At 40.3% G+C, this 19,026-nt stretch overlaps 1 protein-coding gene across 1 annotated transcript; it reads left to right on the forward strand.

Annotated features, from left to right (window-relative positions):
• The first annotated feature begins 607 nt into the window (after positions 1 to 607).
• c3h1orf198 (chromosome 3 C1orf198 homolog) lies at positions 608 to 18,752 on the forward strand. The gene is made up of 4 exons (XM_039747668.1): positions 608 to 936; positions 10,450 to 10,500; positions 11,783 to 12,346; positions 18,376 to 18,752. The coding sequence occupies exons 1-4, from the start codon at positions 631 to 633 to the stop codon at positions 18,430 to 18,432; spliced, it is 978 nt and encodes a 325-aa protein (XP_039603602.1). The 5' UTR covers positions 608 to 630; the 3' UTR covers positions 18,433 to 18,752.
• The last annotated feature ends 274 nt before the right edge of the window (positions 18,753 to 19,026 follow it).

Below are 19,026 nucleotides of genomic sequence, written 5' to 3' on the forward strand. Positions count from 1 at the left end.
ATACCGTGGACTAATCAGCCGATTGTTCATTAGTTAATTTAAAGAACTCGCTTATTCCAGTCAGGGTTGAAGGGCGCCGAGCACTAACTGAACATCACTGCACAGTGAATACATCCAGCCCGTGGTGAGACTTCAGTCCACCACAGAGACGTCCAGCACGCACCAGCAAAGAGTGATCAGCTAACCTAACGTTACGCATTCACTTTACGGTTCCCACTTTGGGGTTATGAGAGACCTGAATCTGAATGTGTACGGGATGCCAGTCCGTGGCAGCCTAACAGGTGTGTCTTCTGCGTTTTAAAGCACATTCACCATACCGTGGCCAGGAGATATTCAGACATAGCTCTTGAACAACTACATACATTTTGTTTACATAACCACTTCATTACAAGTCGTAATTGAGTCGTTGAATGAAGATACTTTGAGGTGCTGGAAAAAAACAAACGAATATGCTTGAATAGAACTAATCTGTCGAACTTTATAGAGCTGCCACAAACCGATCGAGGTGTAAAATACCTTACGGTTTTCTTAAAATTAAATGCAAACAATGCCAGAGAAATGCCTGTGTACTCCAGGTCTGGGCGCTCGTGAGTCACTCCTCTTTTTTTCTTTCAACGCCTCCCTTACAAGATGGCTACGGCTGAGGTGGCCGGGAGTGAGGTGCTCAGGATGGAGGAGAAGAAGTTCGAGTATTTCTGCTCGATCAATCCCATGGCGAGGAAGATCATGCTAGAGAAACAAAAAATCAAAGAAAAATACGGCCCCGAATGGGACGTAATGAGTCCCAAACAGCAGGACACCGTCATCGATAACTGGATGATGGATCCCATGATCCAGGGTCGATACGCTATGCACAGAACAGACAGGGTGGTGCCCGTTTGTTATCCCAAGTTACAGATCCAGACGGGACAGAAGATCGTGCACTTTGGAGAAGAGGTGAGTTGCACCGCTGTCTCGCTGTACCTGTGCACCAAAGCTGCCCGTGACGACGGTCGTGTCCGTATTTCCTTAACCCGACTTTATAATGCCCAAACCGGGTCTTATTTCCGTACTGCGATCGCCCTGTTAGGGGAGTGATATATGTCCGAAGTTACGTAGATGGAATAATGAAACGGCTAGTAGGTTGCCGGCCGGTGGCTTCGTTTAAATCTGCTGATTCTTGGGGTTTTACTACAGCCCGACAGGTCGATCTACACGCGTGAACGGAGTACGATCAAATAGTGTTCAGGTGGAATACCATCTGACCGCTGTGTACGACATCAGCGTGAATGTGTCCTGTACAGAATGGCACTGCATCGGTTCAATAAAGTTGTAGCTTATCACCGATGGAGCGCAGAGGATCTTGTCATATGATTACCCGTAGCCACCCAGATGCATTCATTAATGTAATGCTTGCGTCGGTATGGTTACATTAACTGCTGAAAACTACACGTATACATCATAGATGTTAGCTAAAATGTAAGAAGTCCGTGCTGCTCTTTGTTCATGTTAGTCACTATAAATAACAATGGTATGATTAAACCGTAAGATCGCAATTGGCTGTCGCTGCTAGATAGCGGAGGGTCTAATCCTGAGGTAAAGTTCCATTGGTTGGGACGCCCAAGGGGGCGTGATTATAATTTAGACGTGTATCACGATTGGCTCTTAAATGTGCATATCCCTAAATCCATTGGCGGTGATGGTTAAGTGGAATTATATTTTTCAATTCTTAAATGCCAATGCATTTTGGTCCGTTGGCGTGTATTCAAAGAAACATTCCTATAGGCTGAGAGGCTTAAGTAGGTGGAGTTTTTTTTTTTGCAGTTTTTCTATTGGCATTTGAACATGTTTTCAAATACGTTTCCCTATTGGCCGTGAGGGTTAAGTAGGATGGGACTCGTTTTAAGCAGTGCACCTTTATTGGTTCGAGGGTCGAAGTAGGTGGGAATTCGTATTCAGATACGTGCGTGAAGAGGTAAGCGGAACTGCCACAGTTGGTGTTGCTGGTACAGAATCACTAAGTAAAACGGCACATCATAGTAAAATGGTTATTCAAAGTGGGTAATATTGTATTGGCATAAGATAGCTGGTACAGTGCTGCAGTTTTAATAACAAATATAAAAATATATGTATAGACATGCAGGTCAGGTGCGTTGGCGATCCTAAATTGTCCCTAGTGTGTGCTTGGTGTGTGTGTGTGCGTGTCCTGCGGTGGGCTGGCGCCCTGCCTGGGGTTTGTTTCCTGCCTTGCGCCCTGTGTTGGCTGGGATTGACTCCAGCAGACCCCGTGACCCTGTAGTTAGGCTATAGCGGGTTGGATAATGGATGGATGGATATATGAATGTTATTATAGTTACACTGTGCAATATTAAAGTAAATAATAACATTTTAAATGCAAGTTGTATATACTGCCACATTGGCTGGACCCACTGCGTTTCCTTAAACAACTGGAAGACCTATTTGTATTAAAAAGCAACACAGAACTGGCAGCTTAAAGGACAAGTTCAGTGTTTTCCAAGTCGACATTATTTCCTCACACTCATGGTGTATATTATTTTTTTTTCTAAAGTGAAGTATTTTTTATACATTTTAAAAATACCTAGTGTGCTCTTATGCTTTAAAAAGGTGCTAAATGGTACTGGGATCTATGCATGAAAGCAAAAGCCTTAAACCTGCCAAACAATCCACTTTACAAGCCATGAGTGTTGTCAACTATTGAGTCATATCTTGAGATTGGACACATGGAGCAATGTCATGTCATTTTATGAAGGAAGAAAGCAAAGCATTTTTGTGAGATTCAGCTATTTTTAAAGGACATTATCTGTGCGCTTCACCTCTTTACTTTCTTCCTCCACAGTAAAATTCCAGCTGCAGGGGCACGGATTCTTCCAGCATATACTTTTCACCACTAAAAGTTGTCTCTAAGCACCAGTATGGACATTGTGTCAATTGCTGTCTCTTGTCTGTAGACAAGCAGGCAATAATCACTGAAAAAACATCACACAGTCACTCACAACCTTAACGTTTCTACACATAACATGTTATATATCTGTAACCGTGGTAATAAATATATTTTAATTCACAACAAATGAGGGACTAAACATTTTTGGCAAATGACAAATATTACTGACTGAATTTCCATTATTCAGTATTAAAACATGTAATCCTCCACAGTAAAACACACCCAATCAATCCTTAAATACATGGGAATAATGCCAAATCCATGCAGACCCTGGAGCTGTAAGGTAGAAATAACCGCTCTGTACTACAACTAATCACTATTATTACATATATTTTTTTGAGTGGCCGGAATAGGCTACCATATAATTCAGTATGTGTGCCAACTTTAAGCCACTTTCAGCAGACAAACAGAAAACGTTTCCAAGAATCTGTGATAAAGTGTATTACTTCCGGTTTACTTTTGTTGTCATAAGCATGTCGTTGAAACACAGAATGCATGTTTTCTTAAATCGAAACCTTTGCTTGGATGTTTTCTTAAATCGAAACATTTGCTGTGAGGATGTGGTTTTCACTTTTGGACCCTGAGACCTTTCACTTGTATTTCAAAGTCCAAGAGCAGGCTCGGTATTTTTTTTTTTTTGAATTTGTAAAAAAATGCTTCTTTCAGAGCTCGTTTTCATGTGGAAAATAAATATTGTACTGTATCATAACTGTAAAGAAAGGAGGAGCCTATCTCAGCCAACATCGAGTACAAGGGAGGAACGAGCTCTAGATAGGGAGTCAGTCCATTGCAGGGTGAACACACACACACACACACACACAAATACATTCATACACATTAGGGCCAATTTAACAACACCAGTTTGTCTAAACTGCAAGTCTTTGAAGAAATCAAATGTTAGGCAGTCTTCAATAGTGAAGCTGCCAGCACCCATGTGTTGTTAGTAATACAGTGTATTAACAATATAGGCCTTTATAATGAGCCCCTCACCCTGCATTGGCATGTTTTGTGAGTTTAACATTAATATTTAATAAGATGACCCTGTTTTATTTACAGCACATGCTGTCTTTTAATGAAGTATGAAGTGGTATTCTAATGAAGCTTATTCATTTTTACCTTTGCATGGATGTTATTGGACAGGAATTTATAAGGATTATGTATTCAAATACTTAGAACAATTGTACTGGGTTCTTCTTATGGGAAGGTAGCCTTAGTGCAAGGGTCCTCAATCACAGTCCTGGAGGGCTGCAGTGGCTGCAGGTTTTTGATCCAACCCAATTGCTTAATAAGAAGCACTTATTGCTCAAATAACACCTCTGCTTCACTTTAGTAGTCTCGCTCGTTAAGATTTTGAACCCTTATTGCTTATTTTAGTCTTAATCAGCTGTATTCTCATTTTTTAATTGCTCCTAATTAGCAATAACATGCAAGTGACAAAAGAGACCAGCAGTTCTCCATTTACACCTGTGTGTATTTCTCGTGCACTGTTGGGTTTAATTAAATACTTTGAAGGAAAGCGAAGAGAAAAAAGTGAAGGACTGAGAATTACTCATCCATTTTAGCCTTCAAACCATTTGGATGATATCCTTAGAAAGGGGAAGAAAATCTAGGATATGAGAATGAACTTACATAGCAGAGTTAAAGCACTAACAAGCAATGAAATTAAATTATTGTCAAGAATTGCTTTCTAATTAAGCAACCGGGTTAGAACAAAACCTGCAGCCACTGCGCCCTCCAGGGCCTCATGTATAAACGGTGCGTTACGCACAGAAATGTTGCGTAAGAACTTTTCCACGTTCAAATCGTGATGTATAAAACCTACACTTGGCGTAAAGCCACACACTTTTCTACGGTTCCTAATACCTTGTCGTACGCAAGTTCTCCGCTCGGTTTTGCAGACTGGCAGCACCTAGCGTCAAAGCAGTGCTACTGTTCCTGTGTGGTTACTCCTTATTTTTCTGAAGCGGCTTTATAAATACACTGAAACTAACTGCATATTGTTTATTAGTGTAACGCATCTGATTGTAATTAACTTGTAACAATATAATGGTCCAGGGAACAGCCATAGTATTCCAAATACCATAACTGCTTTAGTGTTGTTACTCTCACTGCATCTTTTTTCTTCTTTCAGCTGCTCCCGTTAGGAGTTGCCACAGCTGATCATCTTTTCCATATTACTCTCACTGCACCACTCAAGAGTATTTTAATCACTGTATCTGAGTGTGAATCACAGCAGCAGCTGATCGGAAAGAGAATTATCAGTATACAGCATCAGGCACACGCTGCCTCAGCCACGGCAAAACGTTTTAAAGCCTTTCCTGTACGGACCTCGCGGTTCAGAAACAGTTTCATCCCAAGAACTATAAACGCACTCAATCAATTGCTCCTTGTATAACTGTTTGTACTTATAAGTACAATTACCTCACTGTAAACCTGCACTATAGTTATAATATCGCACAACCTGAGCCACTTTATAAAGCGCATATTTACATATGATGACAATATCATTTTAAGATGAAATGCAGCAAAATATGTTTGTTAAATTATACAGATAAAATTTTAACTTCATTTAAATAATCTATGTTCTTCACTGGGACTGGCGTGAAGGATAGAATAATTAAACATGTACTACGAAGATATTTCAATGTTCCTTAAACTTTTTGAAGAATCGGCGCTCTACGCTTACAGATGACTTCATGTCTATTACAGAGCTGATTGTGTGGCAATCGGTTACTTGGAGAAAGAAAAGCAAGGACAGCAGGGGTGGCTACGCCAATATATATTGAATATAAAACAGAAAGAGAAAATAACGACACAGCTAAAAACGCAGCGGCAAATTTCGACAAAAGTTAAACGCTTGTATCATCCGCAACGGACGTGGCCATCCGCCGTGCATAAGATACCATATTGACATTGGTGGGCGAAGGAGCCACCGATTCTTCTTCTGCCCAGTGCCACCACAAGCATAGAGCCGCCCTGAGTACTGCTGCAATAAATAATTTCATCGATGGTCGTGCACAATCGCTGCGCTGTGAAACCCATGTTTAATAATGTGCTTTAACTCCTATCATCATGAAAATGATATCACGTATACATCTCAGTATTTTAGTTATTCAGAGAGCTGTAATATCATGAATGTAATGGATTCTGTGTCCAGTTGGAGGAAGAGAGCGGTTTAAGAAGCAAGTAGTGATTCACACACATACAGCACATAGAAGATCAAATACAAAACAAAGCTTTTAACGTGCTACTTTAATTACGATGTGATTTGAGAAACTGGTTAATTAAATGATTTTAAGATGACGTTTATGATGTTCTACTTTAATGACAAAATAAACTACATGATTAAAGTGGAAATGTCGAGATTGAAGTTGACATTTCGTGCTTTTTCCCCACTGTGTGCCTTTTTTTTCTCTGTACCCTAAACAGCTTTTACATGACACTCAGACGGTAGGCTACGACTTGCTTTTTCATGGCGACTGATATCTGAGCTTTCAAGTTTCACTCGATCAACTTCCTTTTGTTGATTATACCACAGTTTAATTAAACAAATAGTATGTTTTTCCTTCACTTGGTATTCACTGAAATTCTTATATTTTCCCCATGCTTTTCTCTTAGTCTTTTCTAAGACGGCTGAGCTTAAGGGCGATTTATATTGATTTGCATATTCAAAGAGGAGTAATTCTGGGAGGAGTTGGGGCGTTACATAAAGCGCGTGCACAAGTGTTAGTTTTCACACTGATCGGGATTTATGTAGCAGAAGAACGTGGAAGTTGGAGTATGCACAGATTCCTGCATCTGAATTTTTCTGTGCATAAGCACATTTCGCTTTTGTGCTTACGCCATGTTATAGTGCGAGTTCTACGCACGGCGTTGTACATGAGGCCCCAGGACTGTGATTGAGGACCCCTGCCTTAGTGCTTCTCTTTGTTGTCTAAATTATATATACAAGTAGTAGAAATAGTATTGTCGGTTCTTGCTGATCATATATTGTACTGGTTCAGTTCAATTCAAATGTTATTGTCCCAAGTGGGGAATTTTTACAAGAAGCCATTTTGGCATTTAATCAGTCTTTTTTGAATATGAACATTAAAGATGGCAGTATTGTTCATGTTAAATCTGATACAGCTTTCCAATTTGAAAATTAATAGTAAATATGCTGTGCTTTGGTTAGATCTGACCAATGCGTATGGCTCAATATCCCACAAGGTGGTTGAGGTGATGATAGAGAGGTACCATTTACCATAGAAAGTGAAAATCTAATTCTGGACTATTACAGCAAGTTTAGCTTGAGAGTCTATGCTGGCCCACTGACTTCTGACTGGCACCAGCTGGAAGTTCGGATTATCACTGGGTTCACTGTCTCTGCGATCCTTTTCGCTCTGGTGATGAACATGAAGGTCAAGTCAGCAGAAACAGACTGCTGGAGCCACTTAGCAAGTCCAGGTTGAGGCAGCTGCCTATTAGGGCCTACATGAACAGTCTCATGGTCATAATAATGACAATGCGCCATGCTAGGTGGATCCTCTATGGGTTGGAGAGACTTATGTTGTGGGCATGCATGAGTTTTAATCCCCTGAAAGTCCTATCTTTATTGTTGAAGAAAGGGAAAGTGATTGACAAGGTTCACTTCAGGTTGAGAGAAGACCTGATCTTGTCTGTCACCAAAAAAACAGTGAAGAGTCTTGAGAAGGTCTTCAGCTGTACCCTGAAGGAAAGGGACTTCATCATAACCACCACTGCTGAAATGGAGGGATGGCTAAAAACTGTAGACAAGCCAGGGCTACCTGGGAAGTTCAAGGCCTGGGTTTACCAGCATGGAATTCTCCCGAGGATCCTTTGGCCGCTTTTAATTTACAAAGTCCCCATGACTGTATTGGAAGGTTTTAAGAGTAAAGTAAGCTGCTACCTATTCAGATAGCTGGGCATGCCACATAGCTGGAACAGTATAGGGCTGTATGGGAACAGTAATAAGGTTATGCTTGCATTCAGATCTGTCAAGGAGGAATTCATTGTTTGACGGGCACGTGAACACCTTTAGTATTCCGGGTCTAAGGACGCTAAAGTACCTGGAGCAGGTATCATTGTAAGGACAGGGAGGAAATGTAAAGTGGCTGAAGGACAGGGAGGAAATGTAAAGTGGCTGAAACACATGGATCTTATAGTGAGTGTGGCATAAGATAGGGCAGGATTTGGAAGCACACTACTAACCTGATTCAACACCGCTGGTGAGAAGGAAAGGCAGAGACTGGTGCAGCTGGAGGTGTGTGCTTCAGTCGAGGAAGAACAAACAAGTAAGATTCATGGCAATATGGAAACGGGACCTGGATAAAGTGGGAAGAGGTAATAGAGCAGAAGATCACCTGGCATGATATCTGGAAATGGGACCCACAGAGGATTACGTTCTTGATTCAAGGGGAGAATGGAGTCCTACCTAGGTCATCCAACCTGTTTGAATGGGGCAAGGTAGAAACTCCAGCATACCACCTGTGTCTTAAAATGGACACCCTTGAGCACATCCTGAGCAGTTGCTCTAGGCCCATTATTCGAGAGACATTTTTGTTGTAGACATGAACAAGTCCTCCAGACCATCGCTGAGGCAATCAGCAAGTGTATCAGCAAGAGTAGGAATGCCAGTGCTACAGCCAGGATGATTGTATTCGTCAAGGAAGGTGCGCAGCCCATGGAAAGAACAACTTTATTGGCTTGCTCTATATGGCATGAGACTGGGTGATGACAGTTGACCTAGATAGGCAGCTGAAAATCCCAGCATACATCACCAAGTCTACTCTGAGACCTGATATCATCCTAGTTTCCGAGGTCACAAAACAGGTCATCCACCTGGAGCTAACTGTGCCTTGGGAAGAGAGGATGGATGATACGTAGGAGAGGAAGAGGGAAAAGTACCAGGAACTGCTTTAAGCCTGCCGTAGAAAATAGTGGAGGATCATGTGTAAGATAAGTGGTTTACCGAGCGTTTGCAAGCCATTTCCTCAGCAAAGCCTATGGAATGCTGGGCATCACTGGTGCAAATAGGAGAATAGCCATCAACAACAGCGTGGGGGCTGCAGAGAGGGCATTAAGATGAATCTGGCTGAAAAAGGCTTTTGTGTGGGGACTGCAAAATACCATTTGGACACAGGCCGAGACTTGATTAACCTTGGTTGAGTCGCCTGGGAAAGTGTTTCAGTTGTGAGAACTGAAACCCCTTATGACTCCAGGAAACACCACTGATGATGCGCCTAAGTCTGGTATCAGTGGATGTATGATTATCTGTTAGTTTTTGACATCAACAGTTTGCAATTTAATCAGTACTGTTAACCTTGATATTAAACAGTCTTTGATGTTGGATGCTGTGATAAAGCGTTTTATAACATTTAGTCTTTCCATGTAAACTGTGATTCATTAAATTAAGTAGTTTTACTAAGTAGGTAGGATTGGTCATTCGAAACTGACTGATGACAATGTGTGTGAGTGTTTGCGAGGGTTTTGCAGTATACCAAAAATCAAATTTTAAATTGGGATTTTTGGTACCAGAAGTAAACATCATCTTTCATTTCATTCCTCTCCTGGAAAAATGTCCATTCTGTTTAGTTCAAGAAATTAAACCACAGGCTTGACGTGATCTGGGCTCCTGAACTCCCAGGGGAACCACACACCAACTGCTTCAATCTGATTGAGACTTCACAAGAGACCAATATTGCTTTGCTGACCACACACTTTGTGCTATCAAAAGGAAATCTGCGCGTGGTGCGACTTGATGGTGCAGCACATCAGGGAGGAACACAATTGTGTGCCATCTGTGGGGGGATGGAGTAAGATGGCAGGAGTTTGGAGTTACCCATTATTTGCTTCTGGAAACGGTACTAAGGTCTGAAAACTGGTATCAATAGCACAGTCAAATGTCTAGTATGGTATGGTATACCATGCAAAGTATTTGTACACCACCTACCCACATTGGCTGAATAAACATTTTGGCTAGATCACTTTATGCTAGAAACCTCACACATAAAGACTTATAAATTTAAAAACTAAGTATGAAATGGGGTCTGTATCATTTTGCTGCAGATCTCTAGCACCACAAGAACAGGAACAATGATGTGATTAATGGGTAACTGCTGCACAGCCATGACTCTATGTCTGATACACTGTGGTGCAGAAGCTTTAGTGTACATATGTGTGATGTCTGTGTACTGAATAACAAGTCCAGTCAAGTTGGGGAGAATGCACTGGTACAATGCATTGCCGCACCCACTACATGATGAAACAGCTCAGGATCCCAGTTGGCAACCCCCCAGGCAGACACGGGGTCCAGTGCCACCCTCCGGAAATGACCCTTTATCTGCCACAGCCAGGTGTTACGTGGGTGACCCCTTAGCTTGGTTCAGCCACTCGGGCTCCCAACAATGAGGATCCTACAAGCTGGATCACCCTTGGGGAATTGCGCCACTGAATAACAGTGTGCCAAAAACACAATTCTTCAATCTAAAATACTTTTTTCTTCCTAGGATATTACATGGCAAGATGAACACTCTGCACCTTTTTCATGGGAAACAAGGGTATGTATTTCTGCTCTTTTTTCAGAGTTTTAATAGAACTAACAAGCTTTGTAACCCGGCCTTGCTTAGTTTAAAATTCTGTAATAAATTTGACTTTACATTTGGCTGGAGTGATTAAAAATTAACTGGAGCATTCTTCATTTGATTGTTCTTGGTATTATACTGCGAGTTACTGAGCATAGGAATGGCACTATATAAATAAAATGTATTATTATTACTATCATCAAAGAATTCACGATTTTTCAAGTAGTACTTTTTCAGAGGCACAAGTAAAACATTCTTGCTGCTTCTGACCCTTGAGTAAGCAACATACATACCTGTACATCACATATTCTATGTAGGACTGTACCTGTGCAGTCTTCCCATTTGTTTGCAACTCTTTGCAAAGATTCTGCATGATGTTGGAACAAACATACAAACAAAAGCCAGCTCAACTTTATTCAAATTGATCAAAATGAATATTGTGGTCTATTGCAGGGGTCACTATCTCTGGTCCTGGAAGACCACCATGGCTGCACATCTTCTTAATTAGTGACCTGGTTTTGCTGCTTTTGAATTTCTTTTGAATTCATTTTAACTGACTTGCTCCTGAAGACTTAAACCCCTTAATGGTTTCTTTTTCCTTAATTAGCCGCCAAACAATAATGAGATACAAAATGAGCCTAAACATGAGCAGAAAACTGTTACCATCATATGACATCTGAAAATAAGGAAAGATAAAGGTCTCAGAAATGCTGATCTGCTCAGGTCCACAAAAAATTTTAACAGTGCTCTTAGAAAAGAGAAAATCAACAATTTCGGAAATGTCGGCTATTGCACCATGAGAGCAGCAACAAGCCATGGAATTAAAGAACGGGTTTAATTAAGAATGAAACTCAGCACCTAATTAAGCAACTGGTTGGAGTTTGAGGCCCTGACTTAGTTGGTCTTCTGTTGGCTCACTCATTTCACATTTCATTTCTGTTTGGATGCCATTTAAGGAAAAAAATGAAGCAATTCAGAAGAATGAGGAAAAAATTCATGGGAACAAATGTTAAAAAAAAAAACAAGTCAAATAAAATGAATTCAAAAGAAGTTAATTAGCAGCACAAACAGGTCACTAATTAAGAAAAAGGTTAGAATGAAAACCTGCAGCTACGGTGGTCCTCCAGGACCAGAGTTGGCAACCCCTGGTCTATGGGTTAGTCAGACTTAGTATGTGTGATGTGCCTTAATAGTGGATGATTAAAAAATACTAACGGCTGCTTCTTCTTTTTTTCTTCAAACTACTTTGCAAAACCAGAGCCAAATGGAGTTCAGCCTTTCATCTCCAACTGTACAAGAGATGGGCAGCATCTCAGCACAAGGGGACCAGAAACCTCCAGTTAAAACATCCCAGCCAATAAAAGCTGTTCCTCATGGAAACAACCAGCCCAAGATTTGTCAAAATGGTAAAAACACCAATGCAGACACTGTTTTGCCTGCAAGAAAAGAGGAAGAGTCGTCATTTTGGAAAATCAGTGCGGAAAGATCTAGACTTGAAGGAGGGCAGTCAGAATTTCAGTCTTTAACTCCCAGTCAAATAAAGTCTCTGGAAAAAGGGGAGAAGCCACTGCCTTCATACCTTAGACAGGAGTCTTCATCAAAAGATAAGGAAGAGTACAAAACAGACAAACAGTTGGCCTCCAAACAAGAAAAGCCTGTCAGCGTCTCTTCAACGGTGGCAGAATGGGAGAAGTCCCAGACCCCTTATGCATCTGTTAGTACTTTTGAAGAAGTTTTCACACCTGCCCCGGACAGCAAAGGACCAGCTACTAAAGAGAATGATAAAGATGAGTCAATTTTTGAAGAAAACCTGTTTTCTCAGGTAAGAATCTGCTGCTGTTAGAATTTTCAGTTCATTAATTACAGTAAATACTTTAGATGACATTTTGCAAAATTACCATTCAGTACTTTTTATATTAGAGAAGGTTGCTAGAAAAAGGAAAGAAGCTTTAATATTTTCTTCATCACATATTCTATGTAGGACTGTACCTGTGCAGTCTTCCCATTTGTTTGCAACTCTTTGCAAAGATTCTGCATGATGTTGGAACAAACATACAAAGTTACAAACAGTTACATACAGAGTTACCTACTCTACTATCAGATTTCTTTGCATGTGCATCTTATATTAAGAGAGTATTAAACTGGACTGACTTGTGCAGTCTTTCTCTCTCTGTCTGTCTGTCTGTTTGTTTTATTCATTATATGCTGAGCTGTTTCTCTTCATTTTGTTTTCATTTTACTTAGTTACACTAAAAATGATAGATTGCTTACCTAAAATTTTCTTATTACAATGTGGCCTATTGACCAAGACATTAGACTTTAAACCACAAGTTTGCCTCCTCAGTTTCGACCTCTGACATACAGTTTCATCCTTTTAAACATTTATAAAAATATTTCGTAACAATTATACTAGGAAGTTTTGTTAGAAGAAACCCACGTTTCCATATGTCAAACCTACATCTGTCCCAGAGGCTATGATGGTTAAGCCTATGTCACATTAGATAACTTTCCCAGCAATTTTCAGTTGTGGCCTTCATTTACTTAATGTTAGGGAGCAGGTTAAGGAGACCCTGGAGAGGTGGAGACAAGACAGAATACATGTGTGTGAATGAGAAGGAGGTCAGTGGAATAGTGAGGATGCAAGAAAAAATCTGACAGACACACCGGCAAAGCTAGACTGGTTTCAATAGAGAACCATGAAGGGTTTTGATTTAATGAGATAAGAAACATAAAACAAACACCCAATGGTAAAGCTTGAAGTCGGGAAAGGGTATGCCTCAGTCAGCCCTGGCCAAGGTGAGAACTTTGGTGATGCACATTCCAGAGACAGGATGAGAGTTGCACGTGAACATTGCTCCAAAGGCAAGGCAAGGGATTGAGAGGTAGCATAGCACCCACATAGTTCAGTCGCTGTAAATATTCTTTTTTATTATAGGTAGATGGGAGAGAAATGAAAGGGTAAAATTAGTCCAAGCAATGAGAGATTGCGAAAATTTAATGTAGCGATATATTTAAAAACGTGTATAACAGAGATGCCAACATACTTAAAGAATCTTACATTAGGGATAAAAGGGGAGAGAGGATTCATGACCCAATTAGTGTTGGATTGGTATTAAAATTTTGGATTGGTATCAATGCCAGCTTTCAGACCTAGGTAGCAAAACCAAAATGATTCAGAAGTAAATAATGGATAATTCCGACTCAACCCCAAAACCTCTACCCTATTTCAGCCTCTCGGTTGTGGAGCACATTTGTGAGCCTCCCTGATCATTTAGAAGCTATGGGGAGTTGGTTTTCATCCATGAAGGCCTGATCACATTAAAGAATTAAGCAGGGGTAGGTTGTTAAATGAATTACTCAATGAATTAACTGGCTTTATTTTTTCTCATTAATACACTACCGAGTGTCGGATTCCAGTACCGTGAATCCATGCCGCTTTAAAATTTAGGTTTATCTCTGCATTTACAGTACCAGTATGCTGCACAACCTTACAGAAAATGGAGAAATATAAAGGGAGAAGCCCATTTCATTTTATATCCTGAGAGTTCCTCATATGTACGAAACAGTTTTAAAATAAAAGGTAACTACTCTGAGTCATTCCTACAGAACAGAAGAATACGACTGGAATAAAGAGAGATTTTGTAGGTGAATTACTAATAATTGCAGGAAAATACTGTTGACAAACTAGGGGGCTTTGCCCCCCACTCCTGCACTATGCTCGCCAAAACCTCCTAAAACCTACACTACGTGCCAACCACTTCTCATCTCTGCCGCTCGTGTTGTGAAGAGGGGGGCTGAGGGTACCCCAAAGAAACATGGTCGCTTTTGCAACACACCCTTTTAAATGGTGATACAATGGGAAACACATGCAGTTTTTTTTTTTTACTTCCTCTTTGCTCAATCAGCTGCTGGCTTGCTGCTGCTGCCGTGCCATGTGATCTGCATTTTGTGCGGCGCACTTCTGTCATATTACCTATGTCCATATATTCAATCTCTTTTCGCTTTTACCTTTTCATCAATATCGCATTGGATTTTGATTCCATGTTTGGAATTACATCGTGATAACACAATGTACTGTATAACTGCCCGCGAGTGAATATCGTTTCTTTCTCTCTACAACAAATGTGTCTGACATAACTGCGCAGGACTTTTCTAAATCTCTTTGCATAAGCTCTTGTCTTTGTCGGGGCTTCTGGCCCCAGGCGAGGTTACATCGCCTGGCATGAAGACTCGTCGTACGGGATGTAAAAGTGTCTCTGAGACACTCACGTCTCGTCTCCTTCCAAGATTTTTTTTTATAATAGAGACATGTAAGAGTGCCACAAGTGGCTCTGGTGAAAGAATGAAGGGAGTGGGAGAGAGGGGACAGCCTTGTCTCACTCTCCTGCTTATGAGAAGGGGGCGAGATAAGTTCTAATTGGAAAGAACTGATGCATTGAGAGTCAAGTGTAATGTCTTAGTCATGTTAATGAAGGGGTTGCCAAAACCCATCCCCTGCAAAGCTTACAGTATGTCAAAAACTTCTCGGTATCTAATGAGTACAGCACTGCAGGTACTGTTTAGGAATGATCCTTGCTAATAATATGTAACGCAAAGAACACTGTTCGTTGAAAAGCAACTGTGAATGAAGCTGGTCTGATCTGTATTAATGAGCTGTTTAATGGTTGGAAGATGAGTGGATACGACTTTAGCAAGTAATTTAATGTTGGAGTTCATCAAGAAAAGTGGCCTGTAGTTGTAATAATCGTTCATATCCTTTAAAAATTTAAGAAGCAATGAGATGATGGCAGAATTTAAATTGGGTTGTTGATGATGCAAGGCATTTGTAGGTTTAAGAAATCCAGAAGAGGAGTCATCTGTATACAGTTTGGAGTAAAATTCAGCAAAGCAGTTACTAATTTCAAACAGGAGTGCCCAGTTTAGTCTTAATAGAGTATATGAATGCAAACGCTTCACTCTTGCTCAACCTTAGAGTAAGTACTTTACTTGGCTTTGTGTCTGATAAATAGGATTTGGTGCGCGTACAGTGGATTTGAAATTCAGCTTTCTTTAAAACACAGTATTTAAGTTCTGCCCTAACCTGAGAGATACAAGATTCATGATGTGGTTCAGACACTAAGGAGCAGGCTCTCTCAAGTTCATTTCAGTGATTTTCAAAATCAGATATTATTTTACGAGCCTTACGTTCTCGACCGGAAGTGAAAGCAATACATAAGTCTCTTATAAAGCTCTTAATAGTCACTCGCATGTAACCTGGATTATTTGATGAATTTACAAATTTTGAAGAAATGGCTATATATGTTATCCATCCATCCATCCATTTTCCAACCCGCTGAATCCAACCACTGGGTCACGGGGTATATATGTTATGTCATTGCTATTTGTTTGATTAAGCAGCATGCCACTGTAATGTTCTTCTTTTTGAAAATAGAAAAAAAAACTACAAAAAAAGGCAATCCTCATATTAGAACTTATTACCTGTAAAGTGCTTTGGGATGGTATCCACTATAGAAAGGGGCATTTGTTTTGTTTGTCATACCAAAAAGTTGTAAAGCTATTAATAACTTCTATTATTTTTTAACATGTTAATGTTAAATATTAATGTTATTTACTTACATATTGAAGTTGCAATATGAAATATATTCCATATTGTGTCATAAATATAGCATTCTTAAACTGTTCAATCCAAATCAGGCAATGGGAGTACAGAGCCCATCTTGGGAACAATTGGTACAAGTCAAGAACCAACCCTTCATGCAGCACCAGTTCCTTTGCAGGGCTACACACACACACACTTATAATTGCATAAGGCCAATTTAAAATTGCTAGCCCCTGAAAAGCTCAGTCTCCACATAAATTTATTTTTCAAGTGGGCTACATCTTGGTTAATATATTTTTTTAGTTTTTACAAAGTTAGTTTTATATAGTGTGGTGGATCGCCTTGGCTCTTACCTGGCCGGGACACCCCAACCATGGAAGGAATGATGGAGAGAGTAATTTCAAGACCATTTCTCCCCTGGACCGACAGAGGGCAACCCCCTTGGCTTCCAACATAGCCACGGGTCATGAGCATGGAAGTTCAACCCTGCAGTGGCCCATGGCCACCACCAGTGTGTGCTTGGATGCTTGTAGGGCCATATTTGGCAGCACTTCCACCATACCCAGCTTATTCAAAACTCGGCTGCAAGAGTCATTACTCTAACCAGCAGCAGTGAGCACATCACACCCATCCTGCTCCGTCTTCACTGGCTCCCTGTGTCTTACAGAATCGAATATAAAATCCTACTAATAACCTACAAAGCCTTAAATAACCTCAGTGACCTTCTCAATCACTGTGTGCCTGCCCGCCCACTAAGGTCCTCTGATTCTGGCAATCTTGTTGTGCCTCACACTAATCTTCACTCCATGGGTGACAGGGCCTTCAGCTGTATAACGCCCAGACTCTGGAATGACCTACCAAAATTAATTAGATCATCTTACTCCATGAATTCCTTTAAAAAACTCAAAACTCATCTGTTCAGGAAGGCTTTTAGCTCTACCTGACTTTATTACCCTTCTCTCAGTTTACCTCTCTGTCAAGATGCTCATGTAACTTGTGTGTGTGTGTGTGCTAGACCATCAGTTGTGTTGTCTGTTAGGCTTTCTCTGAATTTACTGTCTTAATCTTCTCTATTTATTTGGTTTGTACAATGCTATATACTGTATACCCTGCCGTTCTTTCTTATATTCTTTAAGTTCCTTGAGCATGGGAAAGGCGCTCTATAAATAAAATGTATTATTATTATTATTATACCTGGATGTGCTGCCAGAAGAATCTTGTTGGGCACCTGAACTCCTTCTGGGTGCCGCATAATAGGAGCCAGTCACCACCACACAATGGCCTGAGTCGGAAGGAAGCGGACAAAGTTAGTGTGGAGGTTGAAGGACTGGCTGGGAGTGCCATGAGTCCACATTGCCACCCTCATGCTTTTTAGGAAAGTTCTCTTAAAGAGTTTTCATGATAAAGAAGCTCACTGCAACCCTGATCAGGACTAAGCAAAGTGCTTTTGAAAATGTATGTATTTATGGTTGACAAAATGTCAAATACGAAATGGAGAGTTGTCACTAATGTACTGGAAATAAATGCTAAGTTTAAATGTTTATTAGGACATGCAAGCAAAATGTCATTATATATGTAACAATGTTGGCCCTATACAACTTACAATTTAAATCATCTTTTTTCCAGGTGTAATTTGTGTGTCTTTAAACTTTAAAAATAAATAAGTAAATAATAAGTAAATAGTAATTATACATGTTTTCTCAAACTGCATGGCCCTTGGTCCTTGAGTTTTGAACATTGATGCAATAACAAAAAGGTACTCCGAAAAGTCAGACCAACCAGAAGAAGACATCCTTTTACTCAAGATGTGCAGATATACTAGTTTGTTTCAGGAATAAGATATTCTTGACACTCATACAACCCCAAAGACATGCATGCTGAGTTACTTGACCTATCCAAAGTGGCCCGTGTGCGTTTGTGGGTGTATGTGTTCACACATTCCTATACATATGCCAAGTGGGGACAAAATCTTGGTCCTCGCTTAACAAAACCTTTATATCTTGTTGATAATTATCACAGAGTGTGTGTGTGTGTGTGTGTGTGTGTGTGTATTTGTGTGTGTTTATGCCATGCACTCAGTTGGTTCCATGATCAGGACTAATTCTGGCCTTGTGCACAATGCTAGAGGGTTAGCTGTAGCCCCCACCCCACCTCTGTGAACCCTAAATGGGATACAGCAGACTTAAGAATGTTATCAGCTCTTTTTATGAAATTAAATTTTTTTTAAATTGTGTATTCTGCTTTGTTTACAGTTCCAGACAAGCAGCAGCGTTTTGAAGACTGGTTTTGATTTCTTGGACAACTGGTAAATTCCTACTGACTGTCTGAGACTTCCAAGAACCCCACAACTTACTTTGGCAAAGTGCAACGGATGACAGTGTAAACAACCATAAATTTCAAGCATTTGTATTACCATAAGTATTCTGTAGTATTTAAACCGCTTCAATTTTTAGAAATACTTTAAAAGCACAGTAGCAGTGCATGAAGTATCACTGTATTTAAGATTTTTAATGTATTAAAATGCATGCTTCTTAAATCTATTTTATCTACTTTAAAATTGAATTTATTATAGGATTAAGAAAAGTGTTTATATGAGTAACATCCAAAATAAATTAAACTCATACCTCCACATTGTCTTTTATTATTGTGCACATTTTACATATTGGTTTTATAGGCTTGTAAGGTCATTACTGCCACATGTACAGTTTAGGACCATGTGCCCCAATCAATCAATCCAACCAGTCACCTGGCTTGAGACCTGGATGAAACTGGTGACACCTCAGCAGTACACTGGAACAGTGTGAGGTTTTTTTATGGTGACTGGAATGCCAATCCTGCCACCCAACCCCAAGTTTTCCCTGAAGTTGGAGGGCCAGCTTGCAGGGCTGGATGCAGATTAACAT

This window comes from Polypterus senegalus, chromosome 3 (assembly GCF_016835505.1).
Source record: "Polypterus senegalus isolate Bchr_013 chromosome 3, ASM1683550v1, whole genome shotgun sequence".
Classification (NCBI taxonomy): domain Eukaryota; kingdom Metazoa; phylum Chordata; class Cladistia; order Polypteriformes; family Polypteridae; genus Polypterus; species Polypterus senegalus.